At 33.7% G+C, this 18,108-nt stretch overlaps 2 protein-coding genes across 3 annotated transcripts; one reads left to right on the top strand and one right to left on the bottom strand.

Moving 5' to 3' along the window:
- Positions 1-677: 677 nt before the first annotated feature.
- Positions 678-7,656, top strand: LOC112703158 (uncharacterized). 2 transcript variants are annotated; one of them, XM_025754490.3, is made up of 7 exons: positions 678-979; positions 1,220-1,318; positions 2,827-2,941; positions 3,094-3,270; positions 3,592-3,690; positions 4,007-4,249; positions 6,828-7,656. In XM_025754490.3, exons 3-7 carry the CDS (start codon positions 2,867-2,869, stop codon positions 7,248-7,250), a joined length of 1,017 nt encoding a protein of 338 aa, XP_025610275.1. In that variant the 5' UTR covers positions 678-979; positions 1,220-1,318; positions 2,827-2,866; the 3' UTR covers positions 7,251-7,656. The 2 variants fall into 2 exon arrangements, with proteins under 2 accessions (XP_025610275.1, XP_029143823.1); XM_029287990.2 differs by lacking the exon at positions 1,220-1,318.
- A 1,915-nt stretch (positions 7,657-9,571) lies between these two features.
- Positions 9,572-10,960, bottom strand: LOC112701493 (olee1-like protein). The gene is made up of 2 exons (XM_025752243.2): positions 10,789-10,960; positions 9,572-9,903 (listed from the first exon to the last, which is right to left on the bottom strand). The coding sequence occupies exons 1-2, from the start codon at positions 10,958-10,960 to the stop codon at positions 9,572-9,574; spliced, it is 504 nt and encodes a 167-aa protein (XP_025608028.1).
- Positions 10,961-18,108: the final 7,148 nt, after the last annotated feature.

Raw genomic sequence — 18,108 nt, 5'->3', positions numbered from 1 at the left:
ATTTGAATCTTATAAATTCAATTTACATATATATGTGAATTGAGGCATACACATAACTTTCTTTTATTTTGGAGAATACACGTAAATTTAATTTTCAAATGGTTTATTAGGGTGAATTACCCTAAATTTAATTAGATTCGAATTCTATTAGAATATTTTATTAGATCTATTTTAAATATTTAAATTCGACAATAGATTTTAATTTAATATAATCAAGTTAAATTAGGTCGCCTTTATTTATAATTAATGTATATAATTTTATATAAAAAATTAATAAAATTTTATCTTTAAAAATTAATATTAATAAAAATTATATAACATTTCTGCCAAATAAATTATTTAAACATAAACAACATCAGATAATATAAAAAATATTAATTGAAATAAATAAACAAAATATTTTGTTATTAATTTTAACATAAAACATATAGTGAAATTATAAAATATAATAATTTTGAATTGAGTTAAATCTACTTGAAGAATGACTCGAATTTAGTCCGAAAATCATCGTAAAAATAACAAACTTCAAAAAGAAGAGTCTTTGGCTCTATTAAAAAAAAAGTTATTTTATTAATTTTAGCCAATTTTAAATTTATTATTACTATTCTACTATTGTTATTTAATTTCTAAAAAAGTTGGAATACTATTAATGCTTTAATATTTATATAATTCTCATCGGTGCAGTCAGTCTCCACAAATGCATACAGTTCTAAAGAATAAAATACAAGAATAAATCGGAATCAGAATCAGAATCAGCATCACTTTCTCCAAAATCCACCTGCTCTTTTATGTTTTTATATTTAATTTTTAGTTTTTAATTATCTGCTCAACTGTACCATCTCAATTCTCAAAAGCCAAAAGCTCCCTTAATCAGTCATCACAAGTCACAACACAGAGAGAGGGAAAACGGAAGAGCTGTTGACTTCTCTCTCGCTCTCTGTCTCTCTCTCTCGCCAAAATCCAAACCTTTCGGAGTCAGGTAAACCATTGATCTCTTCGCTTCTATTCTATTCTTAGTCGTTCGTTTTCTCCTGATTTTCATAGTTTTTTCTTTTTATATTTACTTTATTTTATTTTGCTATATGTTTGACTCCGTTCTTCTTTTAGTCCTTATTATTACCATTTATTTATTTATATTATATTATTATGTAACGTGGTACTCTGCGAAGCAGGAAAAATATCATTTTTAATTTCGTATTTTTCAATCTTTGTTTTAAAGGTAATTTTTGGCAACAATCATAGTGGATCGTATAATTTGTGAATAACTGAAAGCTGTTGGTGTTTTTCGTTTTTGAAAAGCACAATTGCAGAAGCTGAGGTAAGATCCTTTCTATGAAGACCTTTCTTGAGCTTTTGTGTGGATAATTTTAATTTGTGTTAGATTTAGGAGCTTCTGATTATGAATTAGGATGAAATATGAAGTTTAGTGTTAGTTATGTGAAGGTCATACTATTCAGCAAAAAGTTTATTCAGTGGTCAATGTATGTTAGGGCAAGGGTGTATTAGCAATTCACAATCCTCACTAACCCCCTCAATTGCAGTTTTCTAAATTCCTGTTAATTAAATGTGATTGAAAAAAAATGGAAAAGCGGGGGGGGGGGGGGGGGGGGGGGGGCGCTGTTACTAATGTTGAAGACTTGTAGATTAGCTATGAAGGGCTTATTATAAGCCTTCTCTTTTGTTTGAGTTTGGTGACAAACTATGTTTATGCTAGAATATCGTGGCAGTCCGTGGATCATCCCACCTAATGTGGCATGAGTACAAAATGATTTGGGGAAAATTAGATAGTTGCAACTCAATTAAGCAGTTGGGAGTGTGAATAAACAAAGTTTTCCAATAGTAAGCCCTTACGTGATCTACATTTTCAAATGATAAAGTTTTAATCTCACTTTCTGAGTTCTGGGGTCTTCTAAATTCGAATGGTCCTATTTGCTTTAAGTTGCACATGGTGTGCTTCCTAGTTGAAGGTAAAACAAATGTGAATTGCAAATGAGCTGTTAAGCTTAAAAAACTATTTTGAATTAATATTCATTTCGTATCCTTCTTTACTCTCATTCGATTGGTTCTAAATAAATATTTGTATCTGTAACCCATTTCATCTGTCTATGGGCTTAAGGAAATCTCTAATTTTCGCACTTTCAAATAGCAACTCTTCATTATGGGAGTGTTTGGTATGGGGCTAAAGTAGGGGTGAAGATTTTATTCGTAATACTTGCCCACCACGGTGATAATGTGTGTTAAAGCATTCTCTTTATTATAATGTTAGCTTTTGTTATGCTTTCTAGCAGGGATGGAATGAGTAAAGTTGGTCTACTGGCTGCATGCATCCTATATCTCTTCTATATTAACAAATTTTCGGTTGAAAGGCTTTAGCTTTGAGGTTTTAGTCTCTTGTCCCCCCCATAAACCCCCGAACAAAACTACCTCAATGTAGTTCTGCCTGGCTTAAGTTTCATATGGATTAAAAATTGTATTTTAAACTTTACAATTGACCAACACTCCAATTTTTTCAACAAACAAAACAGTAAGAGTGAGTATGAATGAAATCTCACTGACCCCTTCAAAGCTTTTTTTCCCAGATCTTTTTACATAGTTTAGTGAATGGCATAATATAGTTGATATTAGTTACTCATATTTACAACTTGTAACTATATACGTCATGAATATAGTATCCATGAGAAAAAAAAATTATTTACAGATTTTAGACTGCATAAATGACGAGCTATTGGATTCAATGTATCATAGTGGCATAGTGCATAGCATTTTGTTTTACTTTAAATGATATGAGTAATTACATAGATGTATTGGTATTGTCTTCTCTTGCAGAACTCGCTATTTTCTTTCTGAGCGTCTCTAAACTGACACCATGAGTGTGGATTTAAAGAAAACTACCTCTAATGGCCATGAGAAAATGTTAAGCTTAGAAGAGCAGCAGTCCCTGGTATGTCCTGTACTTGTGAATTCTTGGTTTGAACCCATGAAGATTCATATGCTGTCGATTTTTTCGATACTTTGTATTTGACAATATGAAGCTGCAATCTTTGCAAGAAAGAAAACATGTTTTCTAGCTCATAATTATTTGCTTCTTTCTAGATCATGGAGGTCAGAAGGTTGATTGGACCACTGTCTGGTAAGGCATCTCTTTATTGTTCTGATGCATCCATTGCAAGGCATTTGAGGGCGCGGAATTGGAATGTCAAGAAGGCGGTTAAAATGTTGAAACAGACACTAAAATGGAGAGCAGAATACAAACCAGAAGAGATCCGATGGGTGAGTGATTGCATATTTGTGCCCGTCTCTTGCTGTCCTCTTGGTCACTCTTGTCTCTTAGGAGGAGTTAACTGTAGGACTGCGTAAACTTTAAAGATGCTCAGTCAGATCCAGTGGCCGTGTTTAACCATATCTGATCCTGCTTGAACTACCACCAATTTAATATCATGTAGTTCCTAGACTGAGTTAATGGATTCAGGATCCATCTAGTTATCTACTTCACCTGGAATTTTTGTGATCTGGGAATGTTTGATCAAATTATTAAACCCTGATATTATCTTCTGCCAAAATTTTAGTTGAAGTGCACTTCTGTTAATGCAGGAAGATGTTGCTCAGGAAGCGGATACTGGAAAGATCTACAGAACAGATTATGTTGACAAGCATGGGAGAACAGTCCTTGTCATGAGACCTAGTCGCCAGGTATCTTTCGAAAATAATTTATAAGTTATGATATGTAGTATGTCTATTCAAGTCAGTTTTTTTTGGGGGTGTTCTTGGAATAAGTGAAATCTGAAGGATGAGAATGTGGGGTGATTTTAAGCATACCCTGTGTTCACTGTCCAGCTACCTAGCCAGGTTCAGTTTCTATCATTTTGACACACTTTCTTACCCCTTGATTTGACATCAGGCAAGGTTTAGTAGATATACCTGCACAAATGGTTGAAATCTGATTTGTTGCTGATGTTGTAGAAGAATGTTATTCATGATTTCCAATTTGTTCTTCCTTGGAGTGCAGAACTCGAAGTCAATAAAAGGACAGGTTAAATATTTGGTATACTGCATGGAGAATGCTATTCTAAATCTTCCACCACAGCAGGAACAGATGGTCTGGCTAATTGACTTCCAGGGTTTCAATTTGTCACATATATCAGTCAGGGTGACCCGTGAAACTGCCCATGTATTGCAAGATCAGTATCCTGAACGTCTGGGTCTTGCAATACTGTACAATCCACCTAAGTTCTTTGAACCATTCTTCACGGTAATTAAGCTTTTTCCTGTTCTCAAATTTCATGCCTTTGATATCTTACACAATTGCATGCTGTTGTGAGGCTGACTATTTTAGATTCTGTAAGAGTGAGGCCAAAGTTGAATTGCATTCTTAGTTAGTAAGCTTTATGATATGCATCTAAGCCGCCAGATATGATATTTGGGATCAGGTCCAAGTTTTTCATTTTTCCTTTTTTTTTATATTATTGTTTTCCTAGTGCACATATCAATGCTATGATTAACAAAAGTATCTATTTAATTTGAGTAAATCTCCAGTTTGGTCCTTGAAATATTTTCTTTTTAAAACTTAATTCTTAGTCTAGCAGTCAAAGACAGAAAGAGAAAGGAGACGTAAGAACGTGTAAGTTATTAAAAGAAATTAAAGTATATAACGATAAAATCTTATACCTGGTAGGGTTTGCTACATAAGTCAAACAACATTATTGTTTCCTGTATCATGTTTGTAGTAAATGCTCATTTATGTTAAATCTTTGTTGACCACCTTATTCAGAGTTCTTAGGCTCCGTCTGGATTCCGTCCCAGACGGAAATATGGAGACAAACAAAATATGGAGATGAATCATGTTTGGATGTAGAGATGACTAAATCAATCATAATATTTTCTGTCTAGTCTATGAGCTAGGATAGTGAGATGGATTCTAGGGACATAAAATAAATTTTTTATTCCAAAACTATCCCTATTAAATTTTTCATAATCCAATTATACTCTTTATATTTTTCAAACCATCTTCCTAGAACTACACTCCCAAGCTTTCCCTTTTACTACAAATTGCACTACTGCCGCTGCCACCACCACTGCCGCGGCTGTTGCTGCTACTGCTACAACCACAAACACTACCGCCACCACTTTCTTCCTCAATCAACAAAATCAGATTTAAAATGAAGTACTGCAAATCTGGATCATGAAGAGCAAATAGCAATGGACCTTGCCTCCGATTTTGTTGTAGCAGCTACTTATCTCTTGCCTCTGCCTTTGTCACTGTGCTCTACAAATCACTTTTCTATTGATCTCTCTGTCCCCTGCGCCACCTTGAGATCCCATGGTCGCAACCCGTATTCACTCTGCCTCCTCCTTCTTCCACCTCTTCTTCTCTTGATCCTCTCTCAATCTCACTGTCCCTTCCTTTACCTCCAATCCTCTAGTTCCTGCCACTGATGATGCTGGATTCTGTTGATGCAGCCCCTGCCTCGTCTCCCTTGATCTCTGCTTCTCTCCTCTCTCTCTCTCTCTCTCAACAACGCGTGAGGATGGTAATAAAAAAAGAAAGAAGTGGAATGGCTCCCAAAATATTCAGAGTTTTCAATATCTTATCAATGGCTTCTCTTACATTGCCAGGCATGAGCAGTTTTGTTGCAATGGGATATTTCTTAGCAAAATTTGCTCAATTTTATATGTCCTACTGTCGCCAACTATCGATTTCAAAAAAAAAAAAAGTTTAGCTTTTGGTATGGGTGATGTTCATGGGTTTACCGGTTTGTCTCAGAATGAAATCCAAACAGAACGTTAGGTCTCTCAGTCTCCCTCTACCTTTAATGATTGGTCAATCTTACATTTAATCTACCTTCCTTATTGGATGTTTTGCTAGTCCACTCCCCACATGTCCAAACCACGTAAGACAGAATTCTATTATGCCCTCAATAATGGGGGCAACTCCGACTTTCTCTATCATGTTTTCGTTCTTTATTATGTTCAATTGCGTATGGTCACTCATCAATTTAAGCATCTTCACTTCGAACGCAGAAAACTTATATTCCTGTTCACTTTTTACTGCCCAACACGCCATTCCATGTATGTTGCATTTTAAAGGTACTTGTTGCAAATGATGTCCGATGCACTCCACCACTATGACAAACTCACTTGAATCCTATAATTTACATCATCCTTTTTTTTCTCCTTTGTCTTTTTTCTCTTGCTTCTCTTCATCTCCCTCTCCCATAACTTCATAGTATGACTTACGAGTTTGTCTCGTGATTTCCACAACTATATCTCGTTTTTGTAAATAAGGATCAAGGTGCTTCTTTTCTTAGATCTTCAAATCTAATTTAAAAGCTTGGTTAGCCGACTAACACCTTTTCCTCCTAAATCTTTCCAAACTTCAATCGGTATATTGTTCAAACCCGTTGATCTACCATTCTTCATCCATTTTAGGGCTCTTGATTTCAAAACCTTGAATTCTCTTGATTTCAAAACCTTGAATTCTTGAATAATAATTGTAGTTTGGGTTCTCCTTCCCCGTGTAGCCAATTCGTGCACGAAAGAATTTCATGTGCCCTGTATTGAATAATTTGTGAAAGTAATTCTTTCATCTTAGTATAAATGAGCTAAATGTAGAAAAACTCTGGTAGCCATGATGTTATTTGATTTACGTAGCTGAGCCACCTAGAGTGGGATATGATTTTGTTATTATATGCTGTTGTTTTTCATGTTGTTACTCTGTGGTGCTTAAAAGATCAAATGCATATGTAGTTCTCAAAAGGCTTTCCTTACCTGTTGATAATTCTACCGTTACCCTTCACCATTTTATGGTTATGTATAATTTGTTGCTGCAGATGGTAAAGCCCCTATTGGAGCCTAAGACTTACAATAAAGTGAAGTTTGTTTACGCTGATGATAACAATACCAAGAAGATCATGGAGGATTTATTTGATTTGGACCAACTTGAATCTGCATTTGGCGGGAAGAATGACACAGGGTTTGACATAAACAGGTATGCGGAGAGGATGAAAGAGGACGACAAGAAGATTCCCTCTTTCTGGACAGGGGAGAACTCTCTATCATCAGTTCCAGTTGCTCCTCCATCGTTAGATTCAATTAAGTTAGATTCTGATTCTGACCCATCTGACTACGAGAAGAGAGAATCTTCCCCTGACTTAGACCCTGACCCTAGAATGGACACCGAGATCGTTAACCATAATGATGAGAATGTCTTGGTTAATCAAGAGTATGGAAACGCCAGAGTTGATACGCATTAAAATGACAAATTAAGCAACACAGCACCTTTTTCCTGGAGTGCTGTTCAACTGTAATTAGCAGATGCTATAACATGCTAGTTTAAAACTGAAAATCACACCATCTTGGGACTATTTTTTTATGTCTTTTACCCCAACTTTATGTTGGATTTTGATGACAACTGATTATACCCTTTGAGATGCTTGATTGTGCACCTAGCAGGCCTTTGGTGTCCTGTGATTGATACTAGTTCTGTTTTCAGGTCCATCTATTTTCTGGTATATTGCACCAGATTTTCACCACTTATTTCCGAATAAAATGACAGCACTGTAGTATATAGTGAATACAATAAAATGTCCATTTACTATAAAATAATGTATGTTATCTCAGACACTAGAACTGAGCTAGTGGCGAGAAATTTGGAAGTTATCTTCAGTAGCTTATTTCTTTTGCCACAAGGGAGGAACATTTATTATTGTTATTATCATTATGTTATTTCTTTTCTTTTTTATTTTAAAATGAAGCAAAGAGTGTATTTACTTTTCATTATTTGATAAGCTATGGATATGTTTTATTGAATTCCAATTGGGGTTACATTCAACGATTATAACAACGAAGCATCAGTTACACAGAGACGCCAACGTGTCTTAAATATCCATAGTGAGATTTACCACTCTAATTTGTTAATTCTGTTGACTATTTTAGTACTGTACTCAATTCATTTCTTTTGATTTGTCATTTGATAGAGTACCCATTTATTTTTCAATCCTACAACTTCGTTGAAATATGAGTTAATTGATTTAATCAAAGGGGAATAAAAATGCATCTATTTTGTTAAGTAGATTCAATCTTTTGTACCTCAAACATCCCTTCCATTACAAAATATTCGGACTATTAAATTCTCTTAAATTTTATCCATTATTTAAATTAGTTTCAACTTCTGTTCTAATCAAACTAGTCTTTTCAAACTTTCCAGTCTTTCTCTCTATTTAGTTTTTTTTGTTAGGTTTTTATTTCTCTCTCAAATCTGAACTAAGTCCAAACAGTTCTCTGTAAGAAAGCTTATCTCAGGATACTGACATCAAGAAGTTCCCTGTCCTAAACCTAATCTAAGGACACAGAGTTAACTGACAGACCTGTAAGAAACCTCATCTAAGTCCAATTCATTCCAATAGTTTATTAAGGTTTTCCTTTTTCTCTGTCTCAAATCTCTTTCATCCAAGTAACCCCAGATTTCCAGATATTAGGAACTACGGAATGAAGTCTTATTGGAACTAGCGGGACTCATACAATCTCAGGCTTGGCTCGCTCCTCGCTTAAGTTTTTAGTTAATTTTTATTTGAATGTCCTTTTAGTTTTTATTGTCGATCATTTTTGGATAAGTTTTAGATGCATTTGCATAATCTTTTAGTACACCTTAAAGTATATACTTTTCTCTCGAGGCATAGTAGTCAAATTTTCAGGTATTAAATTTTTTGAATTATTCCTACCAAGATGCAATTTGAGGTTTAATTACACTTGTTAGCTAAGACTATGTTGTGTTTGTGTGAAATTCCTCCTCTAATTTATGTCAAATCCTAATATAAGCATTATCTAGATTCTTATCTATAAATAAATTTGATTCAGTATTTGCATTCTTTTACAAATTTGGTAACTAAATGATCACATAACACAAGATTGAATAATATAACTAGTAATTGCATATGATCTAGATAAATATAACTCGATATTATTATATATACAACTTTGTACCTTCCACCAATACATGATCAAAATTTCATTGTGATGATGGCAACACAAAGTTTAAGACACTAACACAAATTTTTTTTGGTGACTCACTAACACCTAAATTTTATATGCTAGGACGACGCATTAAACATTCCAACAATGGAAACCAAAAGGATTACCCAAATGCAAGAATATTTAAAACAAAAAAAAATCCTAAAAGGTAAAGTACACTTCGTCTCAATAATTTTAAAATTTTTTGAATTACGCCCTGACGTTTTTAAATAAGTTTAATAGAATGGCAAAATTGAAACTCTTTAAAAATGTTAGGATAAAATTGAAATAATCTAACATGAAAAATGTTTCGCGCACCACTTTTATGTCTACTTCTCTTATACACTTTAATTTTGGTAGTAAAAATAATTGAAAAAAATATAAAAATATTTGTCTTCTGTACCATAAAAAAATATATACAAGAGAGGTGTACATAAAAAGTGGTACAAATTTTATTTCTGGTTTGAACATTAGTACTAAGTTTAAAAACTTTGAAAAAAATGGTTAGACAGAGGAAAACAAGTGCACTTTACCTACTAAAAAACAGAGTAGCTTTTTCCTGAAACTAATTCTTAGAACCGAACTTGTAGTACTTCCTTAGAATATCGGCACAACCCGACAAAGCTTCATTCTTCATGAAACCCAAGTTATTAACAAACCTATCATTGGTGGCAATGCCATTGAAACGGTTGAGTATGACACGAGATTGGTCACGACCTAATGCAGGTTCTTTGCAATCATCTTGTGAACTGCTTAAAAGCTTCACATCACAAACTTGGTTTTCAAAATCTGCGTCGACATCTATTGTATATGCTCCTGATGAATCAGTTTGGCTTTGTTTGCTGAAAACAATGTCATTTGTGATCCTGTCCTTGCATTGTAAAATAACCTCCGCACCTAGGAAGGATCATTTGATTGCAATATAACACAGGTTACCAACTATAAATGATAACAATTCATAAAATTGGAGATATATATAGTAGTTTATGATTTCTTAATTAGATCTCTACTGCTTCAAAATTTAAAATCTAATTTTCTAGAAAAATCTTATTAAAAATTATTCTTCTATAAATACATGAACTAAATTTTTATCTACAGTTTTTCTAGGAAATCAATAATAAGTCATTATAGGGAGAGAAAGAAAGATTCAAAAGAAAATGTGTGAAACAACGTGTATACATATATGTATACAAATAAATTTCATGCACTTAAGATCGAGTTTTCTTACGAACAATACTTTTAAAGGGTAGTAGTATTAATAAATTGTAATTTTTTACAAATTTAGAGTAGAAATTTATAGCTGCCAATTGCCACATTTTGTGCATGTTTAGTGGACATAAAATTAGTGTACCAAAGTTCAAATTAAAACTATCATTTTTTTGCATAAAAGATTTCAGCACCTATAATTCTAATCATAAAAGATGTAAATTAATTCGATAGTCATTAAAGATTGAATTATTTTAAAAAAGTTCCACAAAATGTTCAACAAAACGACTTAATAAATTAGGATAATTTTGTCGAACTAACTCGATCTTTGATAAGTATCGAGTTAGTTTATTTTTGTGATGGTGAAAATGTTTTATTGTTAGAAACCATAATATACTCGCATTTAATAAGGACAACAATATTGCATATAATAACAAAAATATCAAAAGACAATACTTTGTCAATGAGTTATAACTCAAATGGTATAGTCTCCGTACAGTACTTTTTTCTATATTATACTTTACCAAACAGATATGATATGAATATAATAAAGTGGTGTTATATATGGATTATTACCAGCAATGTATGTGGTGGCAAGGCTCTCAAAACTAAAACGGCAAGGGTCACAATAAACTCGACCCTTCACAGAGAAAGGGTTGTTATTATTTATGCGTATGAAGCGTATTCCTGAAACCATTGCAGGAAGAATAATGCACAAAAGCAAAAGAAATTGCACTTTAAGGCCCATCTTCAAACTAAAAAAGTTACAAGGTTTTTTGTGTATGGAGATCGATTGGAGAGGAAATTAAAATTGTAATAAAGCAAAAGTGTATGTAGAATAAGTAGTGAGTGTGAGTGTGAAGAGTGTTTGTAATTTGGATGAGGAATCGTGTAAATGTAAGTGCTTGAAGTGTGTGTTTATTTGCAGCACTAGCTTGTTCCCTTTTGTAGTAGTTGTTTCCATGAAACTAAACGCGAGTAAAAATTGGCGCGTCATATGGTTATAGTCAACTGAGTAATGCATGAAAAATTCTTGCATATATTTAGGACAATGAGAATCTTTCAAAGTTCAAAATTAACACACCATGAGAATAGTGAATAATATTAATGGATAATACTTCCTAATAGAATCTTCCAATTCGTGCAACAATTATTTTTCATGTTGGCATAATTTTTCATAATTTTTACAAGTTTCTGATTCTTAAAAAAAATGGAAAAGGGAAGACGGTGTGGAAGTGAAGAACGAAGAACTATAGCATAATAGAAAGTGCGTTATGGTTTTGGATTGCTATAAAATAAAACTTTTGTTTGAGTTGAATAAGTTTTGAACTCCACTTCTTATCTAAAACCTTAAGCCGCTGGACCATTGATGAGTGCTAAATATTAGTTTAGAAATTTACAAATTATAAAGATCAAATTTGTTGTAGATAGTTCTAAACCAGCATTCAATATTCTTCAAAGTTTAGTTTAAAAAGATATCACAAATCAAATCAATAATCAAGAGTTTAATTTCGGGCCGTTCTTTTTTAGAATCACAATCGAAGTGCTCTATCATTAGCTATTAGCTATGAAAAAATCGAAGGTTTTGATCGCAATTAATAAAAATTTAAATTGCAAGAAATTAAACTAAAACAACTAGTAAAAGAAATTAAATCCAATTGCATAAAAGATCTTGACAAGAATTGAGGATTAAGGATCATTATCCTTATCACTAAGCTTAACATAATAATTACAAAAAACAAACCCAATTCGTCAACCTTTACATATTGGGAAAAGTCAATTAGACTTAATTAATTCCAATCCACAAGTCCTAATCAACTTAATAATTAAAATTAGTAAAAGATTAATTTTATTAGAAACAAGACTAACTAACATCTCTAAATTATCAACCAACTTGGACATAGCAACTCAAGATCACCTAAGTTCCCAACTCAAGCTAAGAATGTAAAAATCTACTCTATAACTAGTTCAAGTATTTTATCAAACACTTGGAAGGTATAAAAATAAAATATCATAAATTGCAAGAACTAGTAAAATCTACAATTACGCAATTAAAAAAAACAACAATAACATATTAAATAAGATAGAATAAAATATCAAATATCAAATTCATTAAAGAAAATTGAGAATTCAACAAGAATTCATAAACTAAAATAATATAAACGTAAAAGCTAACAAGAGAATCTATCAAACTAAGATAGTAGAAAAAGAAAAAGTAAATAAAACTAAACTAAAATAAGATTAAAAACTAAAACAAGAGAGAATTGAATTAGAAATCCTAAGAATTTTAAAGAGAAGTTGGAGCTTCTCTCTCTAAAATTTACTAAAACATTCTAAAAACTAAAACTATAGACTACGTAGCGTGATCTCTTTAAGACTTGCTTGAAATAAAGCTCCAAAATGGTTTGAAATGGGCCAAAATGGCCCCATCGCAAGTCACATTCTATTTTAAATAAGGCACGCAACCAAACATGTGTGTGCACATATATGGGTGCCCATACACCCAAAAAGAAATTTTACTGACTCGTGCCTGGGCACTAGTGGGTGCGTGGGCACCAGACATGATTGCTTCTTCTTTCGTTTCTTTGTGAAATCTCCACTTCTACATGCTTTTTTTCTATTTTTCCAAATTATTCGTACCTTCTAAATTTTAAACAACTTAAACAAGCATATCAAGACATCGAATATAACAAAAATAAAATTAATTTGATCATTTTAAAGTATAAAAAATCTATTTTAATCAATTAAGTTCAATTATGAGAAATCTCAAAAAACATGCAATTAAAAGGACTAAATACAAGTTAAATTGATAAATTTTACTTTTTCTCAACCCAAAAATTATAGTACAATGAAAATTTATCAACCATATTCAACTTTCTTACATTTTATGTTACTAGATTTATTAATGTGATGATGATTATATTTGCATGCAATATAATTTTTTCGCATAAATGTTGATACATGATTCATTGAGAAATAGTTATAACATCTTTGATAATAATTACATTTAAATAAATTACATAAAGATTAATATGATATATTTATAATTATTGTGAATGATATAGTGAACTCATAGGAATTTATTATGTTATTCATATATAAATAGGTTGAAATAGAAAATATTCTACTTCTTAGCCCACAAGTATTGAAAAGTAGTATCTTATGTTCTACTTTTATCACTTTAGTAAATATAGTAAACATTATGTATATTAAAGTCTTTGCTCATAAATAGATTTTGATGACATGACTTGCATACAGTTATGTCTTTTGAATTGACAAATGCTCCTGTAGTATTCATGGATTATATGAACTGTATCTTTCGTCCATATTAAGATCAGTTTGTGGTAGTCTTTATAGATGACATTCTCATCTATTCTAAAATAGGGGAAGAACATAAAGAACATATGAGGATTGTACTACAGATATTAAGGAAGCAAAAGTTACATGCAAAGTTATCGGAATATGAGTTTTGGACAACCAATGTGGCATTTTTAGGACATATTATTTCAAAGGGAGGAATAGCAGTAGATCCTTCAAAGATTGAAGTGGTATTGCAGTGGAAGCAGCCTTTGATAGTTACTTAAGTTCGGAGTTTTCTAGGGCTGGTTAGATACTACCAAAGGTTTATCAAAAAATTTTCACAGATAGCTTTGCCTTTGACACGACTTACACGCAAGGAAGTTCCATTTGAGTGGACAGAGGAATGTGAAAAAATTTTGTATACTTTAAAAGAGAAGCTGACGACAGCACCAATTTTGACATTACCGGATCCACAAAAAACTTTTGAAATGTATTGTGATACTTCTTTTAAAGGTTTATGATATGTGCTGATGCAATATAAGAATGTGGTAGCTTATGCTTCACAACAGCTGAGACCTTATGAGAAGAACTACCCAACGCATGACTTGGAATTAGCTGCGGTGATTTTTGCACTCAAGATATGAAGGCATTATATGTATGGAGCACAGTTTGAAGTTTTTTCTGATCACAAGAGTTTGAAATATATTTTTTTATCAGAAGGACCTCAACATTAGATAGAGGCAATGGATAGAATTCCTAAAATACTACGAGTATAAGTTGAGTTATCATCATGAAAAGGCGAATGTAGTTGCGGACACTTTAAGTCGGAAGAGTTTAAGTATTTCTTGGATGATAATGAGGGAAAAGGAGTTGATTTCGGTTTTTGAGAATCTAAATTTGGGAATGAAGGAGACGTCAAAAGGAGTTGTTATGGCTCAATTGTACCTGACATCTGATTTCAAGACAGCTATTCAGAAAGCACAAGCTCAAGATACAGAAAATATCAGCACTATTAACATAGCTAAAAGAAGATCAACCAGAGGAAATATATCAAAATTGAGATGGTTTGTGGAGATACAAAAACAGAATTTGTGTACCTGCTCAACAAAGTTTACGATAGAGAATTTTGACAAAAACCCACTGGTGCGGTATTTTATAACCCACAAACTAATCGGCAAGTGTATCGGGTCGTACCAAGTAATACCTTACGTGAGTAAGGGTCGATCCCACGAGGATTGACGGACTAAGCAACAATGGTTAAGTGATTGGCTTAGTTAGGCAAACAGAAAAGAGTGTTTAGGTATTCAAAGAGCATTAAACAGTAAATTAAGAATTTCAGAAAGCAAGCAGCAATGAGTTGGGAATAAAATATGGAGAAAATAGTTAAAGTTTCAGAGTTATCTATTTTCTAGATTGATTTTTCTTACTAACTATTTTAATCATGAAAGATTTAATTCATGGCAAACTATATGTGACTAGGCCCTAATTCCTTAGACCTTCCTAGTCTCCTCTAAAATTCATTAACTACCAATTCCTTGGTCAATTAATTCCAATTAGAAGGTGATGATCAAATTCCAGTTTATATGCCACAAGAATCCTAATTATCCAAAAATAAGGGGATTATATGTCACGTATCCCATTAAATACAAACAATTAGAAATTCAGAATAATATGTTTTCAAGCTATTGTTCAAGTAAAGAGCTTTTCCAAGTTTTACAAGAACTCAATTAGAACATGGGTCATACTTCCGTTCCACCCAAATTCATAAAATAAAGAACGAAAACAATTATTGAAATATAAATCAAAACATGAGTTAAATTAGAAAGATCAAACGAATCAATCCATACAAATAGACAGAACTCCTAACCTTAACAATGAAGGATTAGTTGCTCATGGTTCAGAGAAGAAAACTAGGATTCTGGTAAAATGTACCGAGTTCCAATCTGATGGCATCTAAATTCCTATTTATAACTAATCCTAATAAATTTAAAATCTAATTATCTAAAATTAAAAATAATATCTTTTCCTAAAAATAAGATTTGAATTTAAATTTGAATTAATTAACAAGTCTTCAGCTGATGGGTGGGGACCACTTGATTTGTCTCTTCTGCATCTTCTAATATGTGTTTTCTGGGCTGAAAACTGGGTCAAAACAGCCCAGAAATCTCTCCCTGCATTTTTCTGCATTTTTTTACACGTGGCGCATGTCACACGTACACGTCAGTTACGCGTACACGTCGCTGGTCTTCTTCGCAAGTCACGCGGACGCATCGGTCACGTAGACGCGTCGCTGAGCAAATCTTCAATTCACGTGTGCGCGTCAGTCACACGCACGCATCGCCATGGATACCTCCAATTCACGCGCTCGCGTCAGGCTCGCGTGCGCGTCACTCCTCGCAGCCATCTCCTTTGATTCTCGTGCTGAAGAAACTCCATCAAATTCTGCCGAACGCTACCTAAAATAAACAAAATTGCAAAAGACTCAAAGTAGCATCCATAGTGGCTAAAATATAATTAATTCTTGATTAAACTCAACAAATTAGATGCAAATTCACTAGGAAAAGATAGAAAAGATTCTCACGCATCTCCCACCAGATATATTTTTTATGTATTCTGGTGTAACTAAGATGTACCAAGACCTGAAGCGTATGTTTTTGGTGGCCAAGGTTGAAGAAGGATGTAGCTGAGCCTGTTTCAAAGTGCCTAACCCATTAGAATATAAAAGTGGAACATCAGAGACCCTCGATGACTTTACAACCTTTAGATATAGCTCAGTGGAAATGGAAAAGATCACCATGGATTTCATAACTTGTTTACCAAGAACATCGTCAGGACATGACGTTATTTGGGTACTAGTGAATAGATTGACTAAGTCAGCGAATTTCCTCCCGATACAAGTTGATTATACATTGAAAAGACTTTTCCGGTTATATATTCAAGAGATAGTGCGATTGCATGGAGTGCCTTTATCAATTGTTTCTGATTAAAACCCGAGATTTACGTCTAGATTTTGGAGAGTGGTGGACGAAATTGTGATCACTATTCTTTGAGTTGTACTCATTGTAAAATTATGGAATTTAGAAATTGGCACGAGTGGACACAACTCCGTTCAACTAACCAGCAAGTGTACTGGGTCGTCCAAGTAATAAACCTTACGTGAGTAAGGGTCGATCCCACAGAGATTGTTGGTATGAAGCAAGCTATGGTCATCTTGTAGATCTCAGTTAGTGAGTGGAATCATAGAGTCAAATGGAATTAAATTGGATAAATAAAATAAATAAAAGGGATAGAATACTTATGTAGATTCATTGGTGGGAATTTCAGATAAGCATATGGAGATACTGTATGGCTCAAGGACGCCTGCTCTCCCACTGCTTCAACTCAATCCTTCTTACTCCTTCCCATGGCAAGCTGTATGTAGGGCATCACCGTTGTCAATGGCTACATCCCATCCTCTCAGTGAAAACGTTCCTATGCTCTGTCACAGCACGGCTAATCATCTGTCGGTTCTCAATCAGGTTGGAATAGAATCACTTGATTCTTTTGCGCTTGTCATCACGCCCAGCCTTCAGGAGTTTGAAGCTCGTCACAGTCATTCAATCCCAGAATCCTACTCGGAATACCACAGACAAGGTTTAGACTTTCCGGATCCTCATGAATGCCGCCATCTATCTAACTTATACCACGAAGATTCTGTTGGGGAATCTAAGAGATACACATTCAAGCTCTGTTGCATGTAGAACGGAAGTGGTTGTCAATCACGTGCGTTCATAAGTGAGAATGATAATGAGGGTTACTTATCATCACATTCATCATGTTCTTGGGTACGAATGAATATCTTGGAATAAGAATAAGAGAGATTTGAATAAAAGAAAATAGAATTGCATTAATACTTGAGGTACAGCAGAACTCCACACCCTTAATCTATGGTGTGCAGAAACTCCACCGTTGAAAATACACAAGCAAAAGGTTCAGGCATGGCCGAATGGCCAGCCCCCAAAACGTGATCACAGGATTCAAAATACAATCCAGGATATCTAATACATTAGTTAAATGTTCTATTTATAATAAACTAGCTCCTAGGGTTTACATGAGTAAGTAATTGATGCATAAATCCACTTCCGGGGCCCACTTGGTGTATGCTTGGGCTGAGCTTGATTAATCCACGAGCTGAGGCTTCTCTTGGAGTTGAACTCCGAGTTATGACGTGTTTTGGGCGTTCAACTCCGGATCATGACGTTTTTCTGGCGTTTAACTCCAGACAGCAGCATGTACTTGGCGTTCAACGCCAAGTTACGTCGTCAATCTTCGAATAAAGTATGAACTATTATATATTGCTGGAAGCCCTGGATGTCTACTTTCCAACGCCGTTGAGAGCGCGCCAATTGGAGTTCTGTAGCTCCAGAAAATCCATTTCGAGTGCAGGGAGGTCAGATTCCAACAGCATCAGCAGTCCTTTTGTCAGCCTTCTTCAGAGTTTTGCTCAAGTCCCTCAATTTCAGCCAGAATTTACCTGAAATCACAGAAAAACACACAAACTCATAGTAAAGTCCAGAAATGTGAATTTAACATAAAAACTAATGAAAACATCCCTAA

The sequence above is a fragment of the Arachis hypogaea genome, chromosome 7 (genome assembly GCF_003086295.3).
Source record: "Arachis hypogaea cultivar Tifrunner chromosome 7, arahy.Tifrunner.gnm2.J5K5, whole genome shotgun sequence".
NCBI classification, from domain to species: domain Eukaryota; kingdom Viridiplantae; phylum Streptophyta; class Magnoliopsida; order Fabales; family Fabaceae; genus Arachis; species Arachis hypogaea.
The sequence above is the reverse complement of the archived record's forward strand: the minus strand, read 5'-3'. Positions and strand labels throughout refer to the sequence as shown.

What these genes read in the sequence shown, in the direction of transcription:
- LOC112703158 (XM_029287990.2), top strand. Translation starts at nt 2,867, where the DNA reads ATGAGTGTGGATTTAAAGAAAACTACCTCTAATGGCCATGAGAAAATG. An exon ending in TAGAAGAGCAGCAGTCCCTG is followed by an intron (nt 2,942 to 3,093) that starts GTATGTCCTGTA and finishes GCTTCTTTCTAG; the next exon opens with ATCATGGAGGTCAGAAGGTT. An exon ending in TCTTTGAACCATTCTTCACG is followed by an intron (nt 4,250 to 6,827) that starts GTAATTAAGCTT and finishes TTGTTGCTGCAG; the next exon opens with ATGGTAAAGCCCCTATTGGA.
- LOC112701493 (XM_025752243.2), bottom strand. Translation starts at nt 10,960, where the DNA reads ATGGGCCTTAAAGTGCAATTTCTTTTGCTTTTGTGCATTATTCTTCCT. An exon ending in TGCCACCACATACATTGCTG is followed by an intron (nt 9,904 to 10,788) that starts GTAATAATCCAT and finishes GATCCTTCCTAG; the next exon opens with GTGCGGAGGTTATTTTACAA.